The 16265-nt window shown below is 33.3% G+C and overlaps 2 protein-coding genes across 3 annotated transcripts; both read right to left on the bottom strand.

Annotated features, from left to right (window-relative positions):
* Positions 1–776, bottom strand: LOC129314652 (protein BIC2-like). Its single transcript, XM_054958142.1, has one exon. The coding sequence runs from the start codon at positions 655–657 to the stop codon at positions 340–342; it is 318 nt and encodes a 105-aa protein (XP_054814117.1). The 5' UTR covers positions 658–776; the 3' UTR covers positions 1–339.
* A 2117-nt stretch (positions 777–2893) lies between these two features.
* LOC129314484 (myb-related protein 2) lies at positions 2894–6041 on the bottom strand. Of its 2 annotated transcripts, none has more exons than XM_054957928.1 (6): positions 5684–6041; positions 5510–5586; positions 4710–4767; positions 4526–4616; positions 4362–4431; positions 2894–3799 (listed from the first exon to the last, which is right to left on the bottom strand). In XM_054957928.1, the coding sequence occupies exons 1-6, from the start codon at positions 5895–5897 to the stop codon at positions 3029–3031; spliced, it is 1281 nt and encodes a 426-aa protein (XP_054813903.1). In that variant the 5' UTR covers positions 5898–6041; the 3' UTR covers positions 2894–3028. The 2 variants fall into 2 exon arrangements, with proteins under 2 accessions (XP_054813903.1, XP_054813904.1); XM_054957929.1 differs by having other exon boundaries at positions 4526–4604; positions 5684–6040.
* Positions 6042–16265: the final 10224 nt, after the last annotated feature.

Genomic DNA, 16265 nt, shown 5'->3' with positions numbered 1-16265 from the left:
TAAAAATTATCAGACATAAAATATATAAATATGGGAATTGTTCAAATTTCGAATAAAACTCTAGATTACTTCATAAGAGTACATGAATTCTACAATAAAGGCTACTCAGCGTGCATCCTATTCCTGTTTCATCGAGAAATAAACTCATATTGTTCTTAGATTAAATTCTACTCATGGATCATATATAGTAACTATGCACGTGTTCTCGTTCACGTCTTTCCCCTTATTCTTGCGACGAACGACAGGAAGGATGGGAACAGAATATAAGAAGAGAGAATCCAGAGACTGCGGTGATAGATGGGGATGGAAAGTACAGAGAAATGAAAGTACTGAAATTAATTAGCAACTGCTGTGTATACTTAATCTGGGAGACTTGGCTTTCCTTGCATCGGCGATAAGCGCATCGCGAGCTGCAATAATCATCCTGTGAGAACCCAGGAGGGCATCGAAAGTGGAAAACTCGATCCAGTCCTTCATCATCTGCTCCTGCCCCCATTTATCCGGAATCTTCACCTTCCCGGCTACATCGTCTCTGTGCCTCTTGAGCCTCTCGCGACCCTCGTCTTCTTCAAAAGAGCTCGCGGACGAGTCATTCGGCTTCCTAGCTGCGGGCGGTGGAGTGGGATTCCTGCTGCTGGCAGATCTTGAATCTTCCATTGACGGTGAGGCGAGAGAGATGGAGAGCAGAGATGGAGGAGGGGAGAGATTTATGAGAGGGGAAGGAGAAGAGAACGAGTGGGGGTTTAAGAGCACACGTCATGGTAACATGTAAATAGCGTTTGTATGGCATGCGACGTCTCTACGTCTCGCGCTGGTCTTGGAGACACCATTTGTGTGGTTTACCTCTGACGTTTCCCGGATCTTCTGTACCCTCTTTGGGGTTTTTTTCATTTGTGAGGTGGGCGGCCACTGTCATCGCACGTCATTTTTTCACCTTTATTTTTTTTTTAACTATTTTTCTTAAAAGATTCTTAAAAATCAACTGAATGGATAAAATATTATAAAAGATGGACGAAGAATTCTTGATCCCAGCAAGTTAAGTTGAGGAATAACAAGTCCCTTGAAGAATCAGTAACTAGATTAGTTGTAATGTATTATACATAACAAGTAATTTAATGAAATTAACAAGCACATTAAATTAATTTTTTTTAATAAATAGTGTACTTGATTTTATAAATTATTGTTAACATACACACTGGATGGAGGATATTCTAGTCATTTTGTTTTAGAATTTTATTTTAATTCAAACCTAACATCAATGTAATTTCATATTGTGCTCAACCTAATTTAAAAATATATCATATCCGTGGTTCTCAGTTGAAATTTTTCCTAAAATATTTTTTTTTTAAAAAAACAACCTAGTATTGAATTCTTAAAGACATTTAAAAATGAAGTGAACTTTAGAAATGTTCAAGAACTTTTCAAGCTTGATTCTTCTTTCTAAATAGTTTATCCGTTTGGTCATCATTATTCACAAATTTCACTCTTTTTATCATTTGAAAATTGAAAGTGAGATGTTTATTTCATGTCTAAATGTGTACAATATATTGTAAATTTAATCTACGTTTTATATTAGACCTAACTTGTCCAAAGAGATTTTTTTTTTAAAAAATAAAACTGGTCCATTAGAGATTAACAAAGTAAATTAATCAAATATATATAAACATAAAACATGTCACAACAAACAGACACTACATCCAAATTGATTTCTGATGGGAAAGACAAGGTTAAGGACTAGAATGAGAATAGGCAGCAGATATTTTTAATACAATAAATGCATTAAAAGTATGCATCAATGTATTTATGGTTAATGCATTGTTTGGCTTCCGGAGGAAAATAGGAAAGAGAGAAAATGAGTGAAGAGAAAATCAAGAGAAGAGAAAAATGGAGAGGTACAATTTTTTTTTTTATTGTAGTTGGCTGAGCGAAAGAAAACAAGGAAAAGAAAAAAGTTATTAATTTTATATATATGGACAATAATAACCTTATTACTTATAAAAATATTTATATAATAAAATTTAATATTTTATCATCTATTATTGATTGAACAAAAGCACAATTAAAAATTATTTTATCCAATAATGACAAAAAAATATTTGTCCAATTTAAAATTTTATGTATTAAATTATTAAATATATAAGAATTTAATAAATATAAGGTATTTAATTAAAAATTAATCTGAAAATTTAGAATTAGCATTTGTCTAATTAATCTAAAAATTAAATATACTGCTTATTTAACAAAAATTCCTTATTAAAATGTAACTATACTACAAATATCATGATAAAAATAGAGAGAAGTAAAAGGTAGCAATAAAAAATTTAGTGAATAAATTTAAAATAAAATTTTCTCTCCAAAATCTTCTCATACTTAGAGAGAAAAGTTAGAGTAAAAACATATGGATCCCACATATTTTTCTCTTACTTTTTTCTTTGTAGTTAAGCAGAAAGAAATATTGTTCTCTCTCTACTTTTTTTTCCTCCTCATTTTTCTCTCTTGCCAAACATAGCACAAGGCAAATTAGTCATATTTTGACGGAGGATTACCTTTATCATATGAACCTCTTGATCAGCGCAAAATGTATAATCTCTTTTCCTTTAATTCGAATTGCCGTTTCCAACTACGCTTAATTAATGTTAATGGCAAGAGCCTATTTCTTTCTGACTTTTTCCACACTTGTTGCCAAACACTATAGTTCCAACTGGTTAGATGCAGATCAAACCAAATTGATTTCCTTGATTAATAGTGTCATTTCGATTTCAAGTTTGCGCACAAGAATATCGCATATCACATGCATGTTAAAATGTCATGGTCGAATGTTATGAACTTTTGCGAATAACCTTTGGGGCATCTCCATTTTTAACGATTAATTTCAAATTGATCGATATTAGTCTTTGTTGTTGCAACTTATTTTTAAATACTATGCTAAAAATAACTCATATTTCAACTGTTCAACGCTTGGACTGAAGCAAAGAGCAGGTGGCTCGCACTGTAAGAATCAATACATGGATTTCTATTCCAATGTTTTTCAGCTCCAGCTGAGTCCATTCAAATCCAGTTGTTTGCAGCTCACCGCAGCATCGGTTTCTTCACGGGTGTTGAGGTCCAGTCTTGATGTTGCGAAGTAAGGCAATCTATACTCCTGAGGTACCTTTTCTTCCAGTGGTTTTATTGATTCTTGTTTACTTGCGTTTCGGTGTTGGAACTCACCACCTGACTCTCTCCCCATCATTAGTCTCTCAGGATACATGCTGCTTCCGTTATTCTCGGTTTCTCGTTCAAGTCCGATGCTCATAGATAAGTCGCTGGGACTTCTTTCGGCAGCGTAACCTCTTCTTTCCGCACTCTTACCCAAAGAATTGCTCAGAAAGGTGCTGTTCCTTTTCACTTCATCACACCACTTGAGTTCAGAGTTCCTTAAGATGGGTGCTTCCATGGCTCCCTTTCTTTCCATGAATGAATGTCCATTGAAGGATCGTAAGCCCATCCCTGCATTTTGTATTTCTTGATCCTTTTGAGATCCATCGCAGGATGTGAGGCAGCTGTCCATTGAGCAGTCGGTTGGCTGGTTGTTTTGTGTTTGCTGTGGGCAGAATCCTTGTAGTTCCTTCAGTTCTGAAAAGGCAGAACTCAAGCACTGAGAGGATACTTTGGACACAAGTTCTGAGAGTTGAACTTTGGCTGCTTCAAGTCCCACTACCCCCAAATTCTGTCTACCAAGTGTTTCTTGAGCTTTCTCAAGCACAGCCTGCAGGTATTTCCCTTGGGCCTCTATGCGAAGCTGCAAGTGTCTCTGCACCTGGATGGGTTCAGAATGATTTTGTCAGAGTTTTTCAAAGCCGAAGAAACTTTGGGACTGTATAAAACAAGGAACAATGATAAATTATAATTCCATCGGCCACTTCACCTAATTTTGAATTTGATAATTATAATTCAAAAATATGAAATTTTATTTCTTATAATTTGATCTCTGCGATTAAACCATTAGCATGTTTTTGTGTTCTGTTTACATGTTTAATTATGTGTCATGCATATTATTCATATCAACAAAAGGGATAAACTAGATAGCAGATTTAATTGTCTTATGTAATTTGTGATGTCATCTTTGTTAAATAGCATGTGTCAGTTGGCAATCCCCATATAAAGTAATCTTGTAGGAAGCTTCTTCATAAAATAAGCCTATGGGCAGTAACAACTCAATTATACACTTTCAAAAAAGTGTAGGAATGAAATTCAAAATTAAGTGAAAAACCATATGCGCCAACGAATTGATTTGACAAAGTGAGTAGAACTTTTAGTTTAGAGCTTTAATGGAACAAAGAAAAGGAAAAAAGCCCATGCATGATGGCAGTGACTCGCACCTCAAGTTGTTCATTTAGCCTTCTCTGCACCTCAATCTGCATCTGCAGGGCCTCGCTTATGTGTAAATCTCTGGGAAAAGAGCAATGGATTTGTTAGAACCCAATAAAATGATTAAATTTCTAATTTTACGAAGGAGCATGTGAAAATGATGAAATTTTCTTACTTGTTAGCTTGTGGCCCGAGGCTTAAATTATTCATATGTGTTCCACTTGTTTCAGAAAGTCTTTCTGCCGTTGCTGCACCTGCATTAGTTGCTGGTAAGATAAGTTTGTTCGTCATCAACGAAGCTTCGTTGTTCATAATTTGCTTGTCATCAAATTGATAAGCGGAAGAGATTGTTCTCTTACTGATTTTGTGTGTCACGTTGTTACTTTGTCCATGCAGATTCTTGCTCAATCTATACTTCTGAAGATGAATAAAAAGGAAGAGATCAGCAGTTGTTATGTGGATTTTACGCCGTATGACTTAAGGCGAAAAAGAAGTTAATAGGATAAGTGCAGATTATACAAAATATATGAAATTGGCATTAAAATGGCAATTCGATTAGCAACACTATACAAAATATTCCATACATGTAATTTCGTGACCAAATATGAAGCATCTGTGAGAATATGACACATTATGGTGAATCACGGATATGATAATGTTTTATACATAGTTTATATACACAATTTATTTCTTCAATGTGATCTGTGATATAGATGTAATCACTTTCTGAAATGTTTGAGTTAGTTACCTAAAATGAAGTTGGAAAAAGATGGTAGTTTCCAAACTTCATGTATGGATAGAGGGCAGGGGAGAAAAAAAGGGATGCCAACCTCCTTAATTTGCAATATTGTATTTTTGTTTTTCGACAGCTTTACGATTCAATATAATATATATATCTATATATAATGTCGGCCAAACACACACACACACACACAATGATATTTTAAAAAGCCAAGCATTCTGTAAGTGGAGATTTTGGTTAGCATGAGCTAGAATTGATTAGCTGTGAGTGCACTTTCTCGAGGAGAAGAGTGAGACTAAGATACCACTCAATGACTGGTAAAAAAATGCATGCATTTGAGATGGTAGATCTAAATTGACAATCTTGCAATTAAAATATATATATATATATATATAATTCAGACCTCAATATTATTACCTGAAGATGGCTCTTTAGATGATACAAAGTAAGCCCTGGAATTCCCATGAGTTTCATTACTGTCTTCGGAGTTGCTTCTGCAGGGAAAAGGATTGTACTATGCATCAGTAAATAAAAAATTCTACAGGATATTATATTATTTTGATGATTCACAAGAAGATTGTAAGTACTCACTGTCAGCTCCACCTAGCTGATTGACCGCTTCTATAAACCTGGCATGAAGATCTGCTGTCCATTTCAATCTGGGCTTAGCATCAGTAGAGAGGACGAGTCCAGAATCACCAGAGCCATTTCCAGTTTGAAGGAACATGTGCCTCTCAGCCGAGATTGGCATTCTGGAAGAAGAAGAATGGATGTTCTTTCCTTGGTGTTGGTGATGATGGTACATGATTCTATTCTTTGGGTCAGTTTGCTAACTCTGGAAGGTGGAAGTGGAACTTGATGATGCTCTATCTTCAACTCTTATTGCTTGGTCTGACAAACAAGTTAAACTTCTTACAATTTGTTGTGATTGTCTTATTTCTTTTCTTCCCATATGTCAAACTGATATTTATATCTGAGAGATGGTGAGGGAGTTAGTAAGTAACGCATGGAATCTTGGATAGAACCAATTGAAAACCAAACTTAATCCTTTGTGTGTGGTGACCTGAGAAATACAGATATTATTCCTTCCTACTTTTGCTAACTTGCGTGGGCCCTGTTTTCTTAGTTCCATTTTCCATTCTCAGACTGCAAGTGCAAACTTCCTAAACACCTCAGACCTTGCATTAGGTTCCAGAATCGATCCTTCAAATTTTAACCCACTGACATTCTTATTCGTTTGCTAGACTAAAGTAGGAATCATATTCCCAAATTTGAAAGCGAATTTCCCCCCCTCCCTTTTCTGACTTGGTTCTGGGGAAGCCAATATCCCTCTCAACTCAGAGCCTTCATGGCTCATCCTTTAACTTTTTTGGTTCTGATGGAGTTGTTAGTTAGAGCTTAAATCTTGAGTTCCTTAATTTGATCTTGGGGGTTATTTTATCAGTCCTCAACGTACTTAGCCCTTTGTTGGTATGACGAAGTGGTTTTATTTTAGTGAATGGTTATCTACGGTAAATGAAGCAAAAGTAAGACATGAAAGAACGTCTTAATTGGTTGTATATGGGAACCTGGAAGAAAGAATCCATTGACTAAAGCATCTTGAAAATCTGCAGCAACCCATGCAAGAAAATGATACAATAAAATAATATAAAATAAAAATTTGAGAAGATGCTTCCCATGGGACTGCTTGTGGAGGTAAGGAATAGAATAAGAATACGTTCTGTTTTGTCTGCTTCAATAAGTTTGGTACTTATTCAGCCCCCACCGTATAAAATAGGAGAAAGATGGGCCCTAGATTATTCATTCTTTGTTTGGCACAAAAACGCAGGACCCATCCTCTAGAATCCTAAGAAGGTGGGACCTGATTATAAAGAGAAAGCGGGGATTGTACTTTCTTCTATACTTGCATTTGGTTAAATACAGTACTACAGCAAAGGACCACTTGCCTCTGCCCCTTGACTTTGTACCTTGGTTAATGAAGTAGATTCTCATTTATGAATCCATACATTTTTCCGTCTGTGATCAGCTTTTCAATTTCTTGCATTGTTCTTATCCGCTTGAACTTGTTGCAAATTATAATAAAACCGTTCTTTGTCCTTCACTTAACAGCTTAAACTTTTAAGTCAAAGAAGTAAATGGCTTGGTATTTAGAGTTTCTCTGACCAAATAATTTGAAGTTTGATCCTTGAGTTTCATGATCAAATGATTTAGAGTTCAATCCTTGTCTTTTCTTTTCCTCTTAAGTAAGCCTGAAGGAATTTTGACAGCAGGTTAGATCTTATAATAAAACCATTCATAGGCTTTTATTTGACAATTTAAGCTTTTGAGTTAAAGTGGTTCTTGACAGAACTTTTACTAAAATCATACTCATAGAAAACATAATCGTGTATATGGACCTAAATGATAAAAGATGAAGTTGTCCATTTGGTAGATCACACTCTTAGAGTTTTTCCCACTTTTAAGCTTTTGATGTAATTGGCTTTTGCCTTTTGTTTCTGTACAGTTTTCTTAATGAATTCCCTTTTACTCAAAAAAAAAAAAAAAGATGAAGTTGTCCAAACAACTGCATGTGAGAGTGGTGGGCAATGGATGAATTAGTGTATGTAGAGCTGTGCATACGGGAACAATAAGTGCATAGCATATGCCATGCTAAGCCATTTAAAAATCGTATCAGAATCTGATTCAGTTTTAAGACCAACGCATCCCACAAGCAATGCATGTGTACACTGCATGCATGTCTTCATTATTTAAATAGGAGAGATTACTTTTACAATAATAGGAAGTAATGAAGTACTGGATGATCAAAACATCAGGAATATTATATAATGATCACCAGCTAATGCAGAATAAGTTGGATTACATGTATATGTCATAAAAGACCAGACCACTTGTTGGACACTGATATAAAAAAGTAGCAGCTTATTCATAGACTGTATCTGATATGCCGGTACCTATTCATCAGGTAATAAAGAGATCTGTAAGACAAACATTTATTATTCATAGATAACTTAATAATCATGGAAAGAAATTAACTGAAGATTCCTTGAACAGTATCTTCACATCACTTCTCCTTGTTCTTGTTCTTGATTCTGATTTTTGGAATATTTAATGTGGCCATAGGGAATCTGTGGGTAAAGTTAAAGCTGAGTTCCTAAGTAGTCTTCTGTCATGTGGATTGGAATAATTTGGGCAAGAGGATTGATTTGGTACTCTCCCATCCCTCAAGTGGACTTAATATAGCCACATGGCAAATTCTCTGTATCACGGTATGAGAAACCTATCATGACAGCTTAAAGAATTTGTCATTTGATCCTATAAGGAAATTACCTACTCTAGCCATCAGATGTCTAGCATTAGTTTGGTGCTGCAAAAATATGTGGTATATTAGGTCTGATGTCGTCATGATAATGGTAAACATGAAGCATGAAACAGGCTATTGCTAGTGATCAGGAAGAAAACATAATTTGGAGATGCTATCATTGATAATATTTAATCCCCTACAAGATTTTAAAAGCGAATAACAAACCCTTCTCTTTTATAAGCATTTCAGCTCAGGACGTACAAGTCATTTAAGTTATATTTAAGATGTATTATCACTTGCTAACACAGAGGATGGGAATGGAAGAGGATAAAGGGAATTAACTTTAGGCCTACTTTTCCCTATTGCATCTACCAATTGAAGAAGTCTTAGTCTAGCATTGCTTGTTTACTTTCATATCATCGTTGACCGTCCAATTAGGGGTTCTGCACTTAGCAGTATCGATGATGTCTTGGTGTTTTTATGCAGCCATAATTAACCATTCAGTTTCTAAATCTTTCACATACTTGTTTTTTCAGCTCAGAGAATGATTTGGTGCTGTTTGGAGTTGTTCGTCATTTCTAGAAATTGTAAAGCTGTGATACGTAGAATTACTTTGTTCCGCGTCTTTCATGTCAAGTTTCTATTGGACCATCTTTCCCATATTGGCAGTCATCTTCAGTTGATGCTTTAAATCTGTCCTTATTACTTTCAAGTCTTATGCTCCTTTCATGAGCCTGCCTTTGTACAGTGGATTACTTAGCTTTTGTGAATAGTAGTATCCAATTCATCCGTCTTCCTTTACCTTCTTCAATATGGTGGATGTCCCACCAATGCCAGTGGACTTTTTTTTTTTTTTAATTCTTGTTGGTACTTAAATTTCTTTCTTTTTTATATTATCATAGATTGATTCACTTTTAAGTGCGAGAAGAACTTCCAATGAGCAGCACAGAAGGGCATACATATAATCAACTTGAAAACTAAAGTCAGGAATAAGGGTCGGGTCTGAAGGGCCGAGCTTAGAGGCCCTATTTAAATAAGGATTCGGGCTTTGAAAATAATTTTTTTAAAAAGTAATCGAGCTTAAGAGCTTGGTTCTAATAAGCCCTGCAAAAAAAGGCTCGGGTCCGGACAGCCCTTCAAGCTTGTTATATTATTATTATTATTATTATTATTGGTGGAACACGTGTTTGAAGCTAATGACCTGCTCACCTGATCCTACACACATTATATTATTATTAATTTTAATTTATTTTAAAATTGATTTAATATAATTTAATAAATATTAGTGTATAGTATAAAATTTCTGAAAAATGTGTTGCTTAATTTCTAAAAAATTGTTAGGATTTTGATTTTTTTAATTTTAAAATATTTCAATTAATTTATAATGTTTAATTTTATTTTAAATTTTTTTATTTTTTAAAAAAAGACTTACGGGCTTAACTCTGAGCCGGTTGGGTTTGAGAAATAAGGCTAAAAATAAAAAACCGGGCTTTAAGACTCAGGTCTTTAAGGACCGAACTCGCCCGCATTTTCAACTCTAATGAAGACTAGTAGTGATCAGTTATGAGCCAAACCGTTCGCTGGGACAGTAAGTGGTTGCATTTTACCTGCTTTTTCCCCCCAAGTGTTGGAAAGAAAATGAAATTCATTGTAGCCTTGCTCCAAAAAAAATTAACTCAAGTAAGATTCGATCTTAAGGCCATACGGCCAATCATACACCGCATGATCATCGGCCTCAACCACGAGACCGTGATTTTGTTGTTACCGTGATGGCATTGGATGAAATGCCAAGGGAGAAATGACCACGGAATGCTATTCTCACGGGGAAAAGAAGAGAGAAAATAAAAGCAGAGAAAATGAAAGTTTCAAAGATTCTGGGGAATAAGAATGAGAATCTTAACTCAGACTAAAGCCCATAGGTCATATTCTCAAGAAAAGAATACGGTTATTCTTTTTCTTCGAAAGCCACAAAAAATGGATTCTCACATCCCCACCCATCCTTTTACTTGATGTTATCAGATGCTCTTAAAGAATTCATTATTGTGACTCATGACTGTCATCTCGGTAATAGTAGTAAAACTGCTATCTTTTTGAGGGGAATTTCTTTTTTTATAGATTGTTTTATGTTCTCACAAGATTTGGGTTTGCCTTCTACTTTTCACCCATCATGCTGCTGGGAAGTGACCTAGTTGACATTTGCACTGCTCTCCATTGTGATTCTTGTCTAGCTGTCTCTTCATTTGGATGATTCCAGTACTTTTTTCCACTTGCTTCTTCCCACTTTGTTTCTGATGGTTGGAAGCAGGGTCCTTTTGTCCTAGTCTTCACGGCTTTTTTTAAAATTATCAACCAGTTGTCTTTTTCTTTTTTTGAAAATTTACTATATATATGATTATGATAATTTTGCCAATAAGACCATGTTAGGTCTGATAGGATGATTTAAAAGACTTGCTCAAATTCCATGATATGTAGATATCAAAATTGAGAAAGAAATCAAAGAATATGATTCGATGGAAAAGGCATAAGGTAAAGAGTTCCCACTTCCCGGAAGATGATGATGCACTGATACAGCTACAAATACCATCACATAACATGACAGCAATTGTCCCGGGGGAAAAAAGAATTAAATGCTCAAACCATTAAACTTTAAAACTTCCATTTAAAAATCTGCATATTTCAATTTTGTTAGGAGTAGAAGGATGAAAAATGTCTTCACGAGATTTTTTTTTTTTTGGAGGAAAGAGCAAGCAAAATCTTGCACGAGAACATGACATGGCCACTGTTCACCAAAATTTATTTTCTTTCTTGCTGGTTAATTGTCTTGGACTGATATTTACTTATAGATTCTTCAACTTTAGAGATGCTATATATATCAAGCCAAAACTTGTTGATAGTTGAAATTTAATTCATGATAGAGTGTTTGTGTGTGTGTGTGTGTGTGTGTGTCTGTGAGACCAGATTTTTTTAAAAAAATAATATAGTTAACTACAGATATCATGTCATTTTCTTTGTTAGCAAGTGATGTGGTTGGTCCATAAATATCAAGAAATAATGAAACAGAACACAACCAAAAAGAACCTAAAACCCAAAGACAAAGTTGTGAATTATGATGTTTCGATGTGTGATCCTTTATTCCGAGTGCTTTTCTCCACTTTCTCTTCGTTTCTCAGTGGAAATGAAGTTACAGTACGTATACAATGTGCACCGGATGTATCATTCAGTTTTGCGTTATGTGTGTGTGTGTCCCCCAGAATATATTTGTGTTAGTAACTCTTATCCTCCTATCCTTATTATTTTATGAAAGTATGAGTTGTAAAAAGTGTGCTTGTATTATAACATCTACAATCAGGCCCTATTCTTGCTATCTCCTCTGAGAGGGTTTCAAAAAGAGCCTCTTCATAAAAGAAATCAAATTATTCGATTTTATTTGCATAAAAGACAATAAAAACGGTTCTTTCACAACTTATTTTAATTTCCATTTATTTGTCTCAAGTTTTCAAAATCAGAAATTTATGATTTTTTAAAATAATCATTATAAAAATCATCTATACTTTTCAAAGAGATACATATTTCAATAAAAATAATTAGAGCCAATAACTAGGGTTGAGCTTATTGAGTTGATTCTTTTAAGCCTGAAAACAACAAAGGTTGGATCATTACTTTAGGATAAAAATGATAATTCGTACTTAAAAGGGCTCGCCTTAATGGGTCTAAAAATAAAGGAGAATAACAAAAAGGTCTCAAAATAATCAATTAATTCAAGTTAGGTCTTAAGTGCTAAACTCCAAAAATTTGCAACTCAATTTTTCAATTTTTCAATTGTATTGTGATGAATTTGCAACTGTTTTTCAAATTTTAACATAATTGAAAAATAAAAAATTTTTTTTCTATTAAAATTTGAAATATAGGTTACAAATTCATCACAAAAGAGTTGCAATATTGAGCTATTGAATTGTAAATTCCTAAAATTTAGCACTTGAAACCTAATTTGAATTAATTGATTCTTTTAAGACCTCTCTGTTATTCTTCCAAAAATAAAAGGGCTAAATTTTAGGTAAAAAAAATTAAAAGACTAACTAAAACCCTAGACTCATTAGTAATCCTCATCGACTTCGATAGCCAAGCCACCACTTCACTTGCCTTGTCTTGTTACCCTTACCCGCTTTCACTTCACACATGATTTGTGGCTAGCTGGCCACCCCTTAACAAACTTGGATGTTAAACTTTTTACATATTTGTTATCATATAAATTTAATTAAATTTATTTTCCATAATTTAATTTTATGTGTAATAATTTTTTTAGATTACAATTCTGTTTTTTAGGTTGTTAAATTGAAAATTAGGGTCAAGACTCATAAGGCCGACCCTTTGGCCTTAAGGACTAAAGTTGAGCTTTGCAAAATAAAATCTTAAGATATAATTAGGCTTAACGAAGCTTATTCGTTTAGGCCCAGCCTTTCAAGGGCTAGTCCAGTTCTAATTTGCAGTTCTAAAAATAATATTTCAATGAAATAACATTCATTTTCATATGTTTGTATGTGTGTGTGAATGTAACTTGTATGAAATATATCTTAATAACTAAATAGGAAAATAATTAAACATCCTATTTTATTGAATCAAGACACTTATCCAGCAATTATTGAGAACACATACGCCTTACAATCTCAACCTTGAAAGAGCAGTTGCAACTGCCAGTGACTAATGTCTCGTTGTCAATAAGGGAAACTTGCCAGGCATTTACATTTACTTCCACATCAGCATCGTTTGCTGCTGATGTGGACACCATAGGGACCCTATTTGTAAACTCTACAAATAAATGGGTAGAAACCAAAAAGTTAGGGTGCGAATTAGAAATATCAAGGACTTGTCTGGTTTGACAAAAATGGGAGAGATAGATATGGAAAAATAATTGAAATTGAAAAAGTGTTTATTTAGTATGGTAGAATTGAAATTTTTTTTCAATTCTAATTCCACCAAAATTGGTGGAAATCGTTTTCATAATAAAAATTTAGTTTCTTAATTTCATGATTCATTTTTTATTTTTTACCCTCCCTCTCAATCTTCTTTATATTCGACTTCCCCCCTCTTGTCTCATACCCTTTTGATGATTGACTTGGCCAAATTCAATGACGACGACAACCTCTTCTCCATCTCCTTCATCGACGCCAACAGTGATAGCAATCTCCTTCATCTATCGCGATGGCAATAACCTCTTCTCCAGCTCATTTGATCTTTGTTAAAGATTTCTCTCCTTCATCTTCACCTTCTTCCCGCCTTGAAGATTTAGAGAGCCAAAACTTGTAGAAAGATAGAAATTGAACCTAAAACCAACTTTGATGACAATGACGAGTTGGTACGGCGATAGATGAAATCAACCTTGAAACCAAAACTAATTATTTCCCCACTTTGATGATGACAATGATGTCTTGGCTTCAACAGCTCTAATTACTTCTCTGGGTCTTCAATTCTTGTCTTTGACAACTCCAACCTTCTTTCTATCCAAGGACATACCTACTTATTGAGTAAAGGGGGCAATTGCCCTTACTTAAAAAGTATTTTTTATCCTATGTTCTCATTATATAAGTATTTGTAACACACCATTTTTTTTTTAAAAAAATAATTTAACTCAACCATAGTTGGGTTACAGCCACCCAACACATTCCTATATCAATAATTTCAAATATAAAATATTTTATAATTGGCTTCAACTTATACACTATAACATTTCAAATAAATTTTTACCTCCCACATGCCATTAGGCTAAATCACATTTGTCCATCCTTATACTCCCAACAAGTAAAATAAGCAATTTAGTCAATTTTCAACACAAACCAGTTATTTGGCCTTATAATCATACCATTTTAACTAATCCAAAGTAAACCAAATATTAAAATTACAGTCATCCAAATTGTACTAAAAATAGAAATAGTTTGAAAGGCATGATTACATTTATATATTCATATAATTGACAATAAACAAAAAGCCCTAATATTGGCAATATAACACATTATAAATCATAAATTAAATACCCAAAAGAGACAGTGGATCTATACCACTAAGCCTCTGGGACTCCTCTACGTGTCACTCGTGGCTCTTCTCCTGAAAATTGTTAACCACATAATGAGACTCAAAAGTCTCAGTAACTAAAGCCAATTTATTATAGTGTATACAAACAGTTAAGTGTGTGCTTACTAAGTGATAATTAAAAATAATATAATTCCAACAAATATAAAAATATTACAATACACACAAACAACCATCCTTATATCCCTCCATTAACCTCGAGCCGTAGCCCTCACTCGGTGCTAAATTACCCGGCCAAAGGTAGATTAACCCGAGCCCTTACAAACCACCTATTGAACTCTAATAGGGACATACCACGTAACACATAAATACAACAACAATAGCAAGTCTCCCAACACCTCCCACAATAATCAAACAAATTCATAATAATATTGCACAATTATATAATATTACAAAATTCATAATTTTCTCAATAATCATCCAATTAACATGAAGTAACACTAATCACAAATTAAAAGCATGGTTACCTTGTGGCTTTTTCAATAAATTATTCCTTAAAATTTCTCTCTCACCACAATCTTCACCAGTAATACAATCTACAAATAACATATTATTTATAAATATTAGTTTCAATTTTTGAAACTAATAAAATAATTCTAATAATAGAATTAAAAATATAACATAATTTCTAATCTCAATCTTAATACAAATCTATAGTTAATACTATTAAGTAAAATTTTTAACTCCTCTTTTCATTATCAATAAACATTAATAATCTAAAAATCAACTTCTAAACTAATTTCTATTATCAAAATTTTCTTTTTATTTCATAAATTCATACCTAAAATACCAAAAATTAAAAATTGAGTCTCTAGCTTAGAATCATAATCCTATAACCATAATAATTCATTTCTCATCCCAAATAATCATCTAAACCTCAATAAATCAACATATATTTTCAGATCTAGTTTAGAATTTGATCCATAAGCCACAAATTCAAGGATCATCAATAAATTTATATTCTAGAACATTTATTATACTACCGACAACCTCAAAAACCATATTTATTCAACATAAATTTATCCCTCTTCCAGATCTTAAATTTTCTACCACTACAAACTCAGAAACCAAAGAAGAAGGATGATTAAAAAAATTTTTAGAACATTTACTTAGTCTTGAAAAGCTTAAAATCACACCCTAAATATCCTATTAAAAACTCTTACCTTAAAACCCAGCACCGGTGAACTTGGCTCAGTCGCTCTCTCTGATCGCACACGAAAGAGAAGAGAAATGAAGGAAAAATGAGAAGAGAACGGTGGTTTTTAAAAAATGAATGTGGGTCCCACAATTTTTTTTAATTATTTTCCTCTTTCCTCTCTCTTCTTCTTCTTTTTTTTATTATTTTATACATAATCATTGCACCGAAAGCTGATCGCATTTTCTTCCTTCTTTCCTTCCTCTTTCTCATACCTTTTCTCTTTCTTTCTTTTTATAATAATAATAATAATTTAATAATATTTTATTTATTTATTTTTTTAATTTTTTAATTTAATTTAGAATTATATCCTAAATTAAATTTAATAATTATTTTCTACTAATTTGCTTACCTCTAAATATTTTTCAAAATTTCTATTAACCCAAATTAACTATTAAAATTTAAATTGGGATGTTACAATATTAATTACCCTCATGATTCATAATATTACTCCCTTTTATCATTTAAATTTTTTATTATTTTTCTATTCCTAAATTTTATGACCCACATAAAAAATATGGCATATTTTATGCTCATTGTTTTATTTTTGGCTCTTCTTTTTTCCCCCTAATAAAATAGACTCCTTCCCCTTA

This window comes from Prosopis cineraria, unplaced genomic scaffold (genome assembly GCF_029017545.1).
Source record: "Prosopis cineraria cultivar Desert tree isolate PC_DT_omini unplaced genomic scaffold, ASM2901754v1 PC6, whole genome shotgun sequence".
Lineage (NCBI taxonomy): Eukaryota > Viridiplantae > Streptophyta > Magnoliopsida > Fabales > Fabaceae > Prosopis > Prosopis cineraria.
The sequence above is the reverse complement of the archived record's forward strand: the minus strand, read 5'-3'. Positions and strand labels throughout refer to the sequence as shown.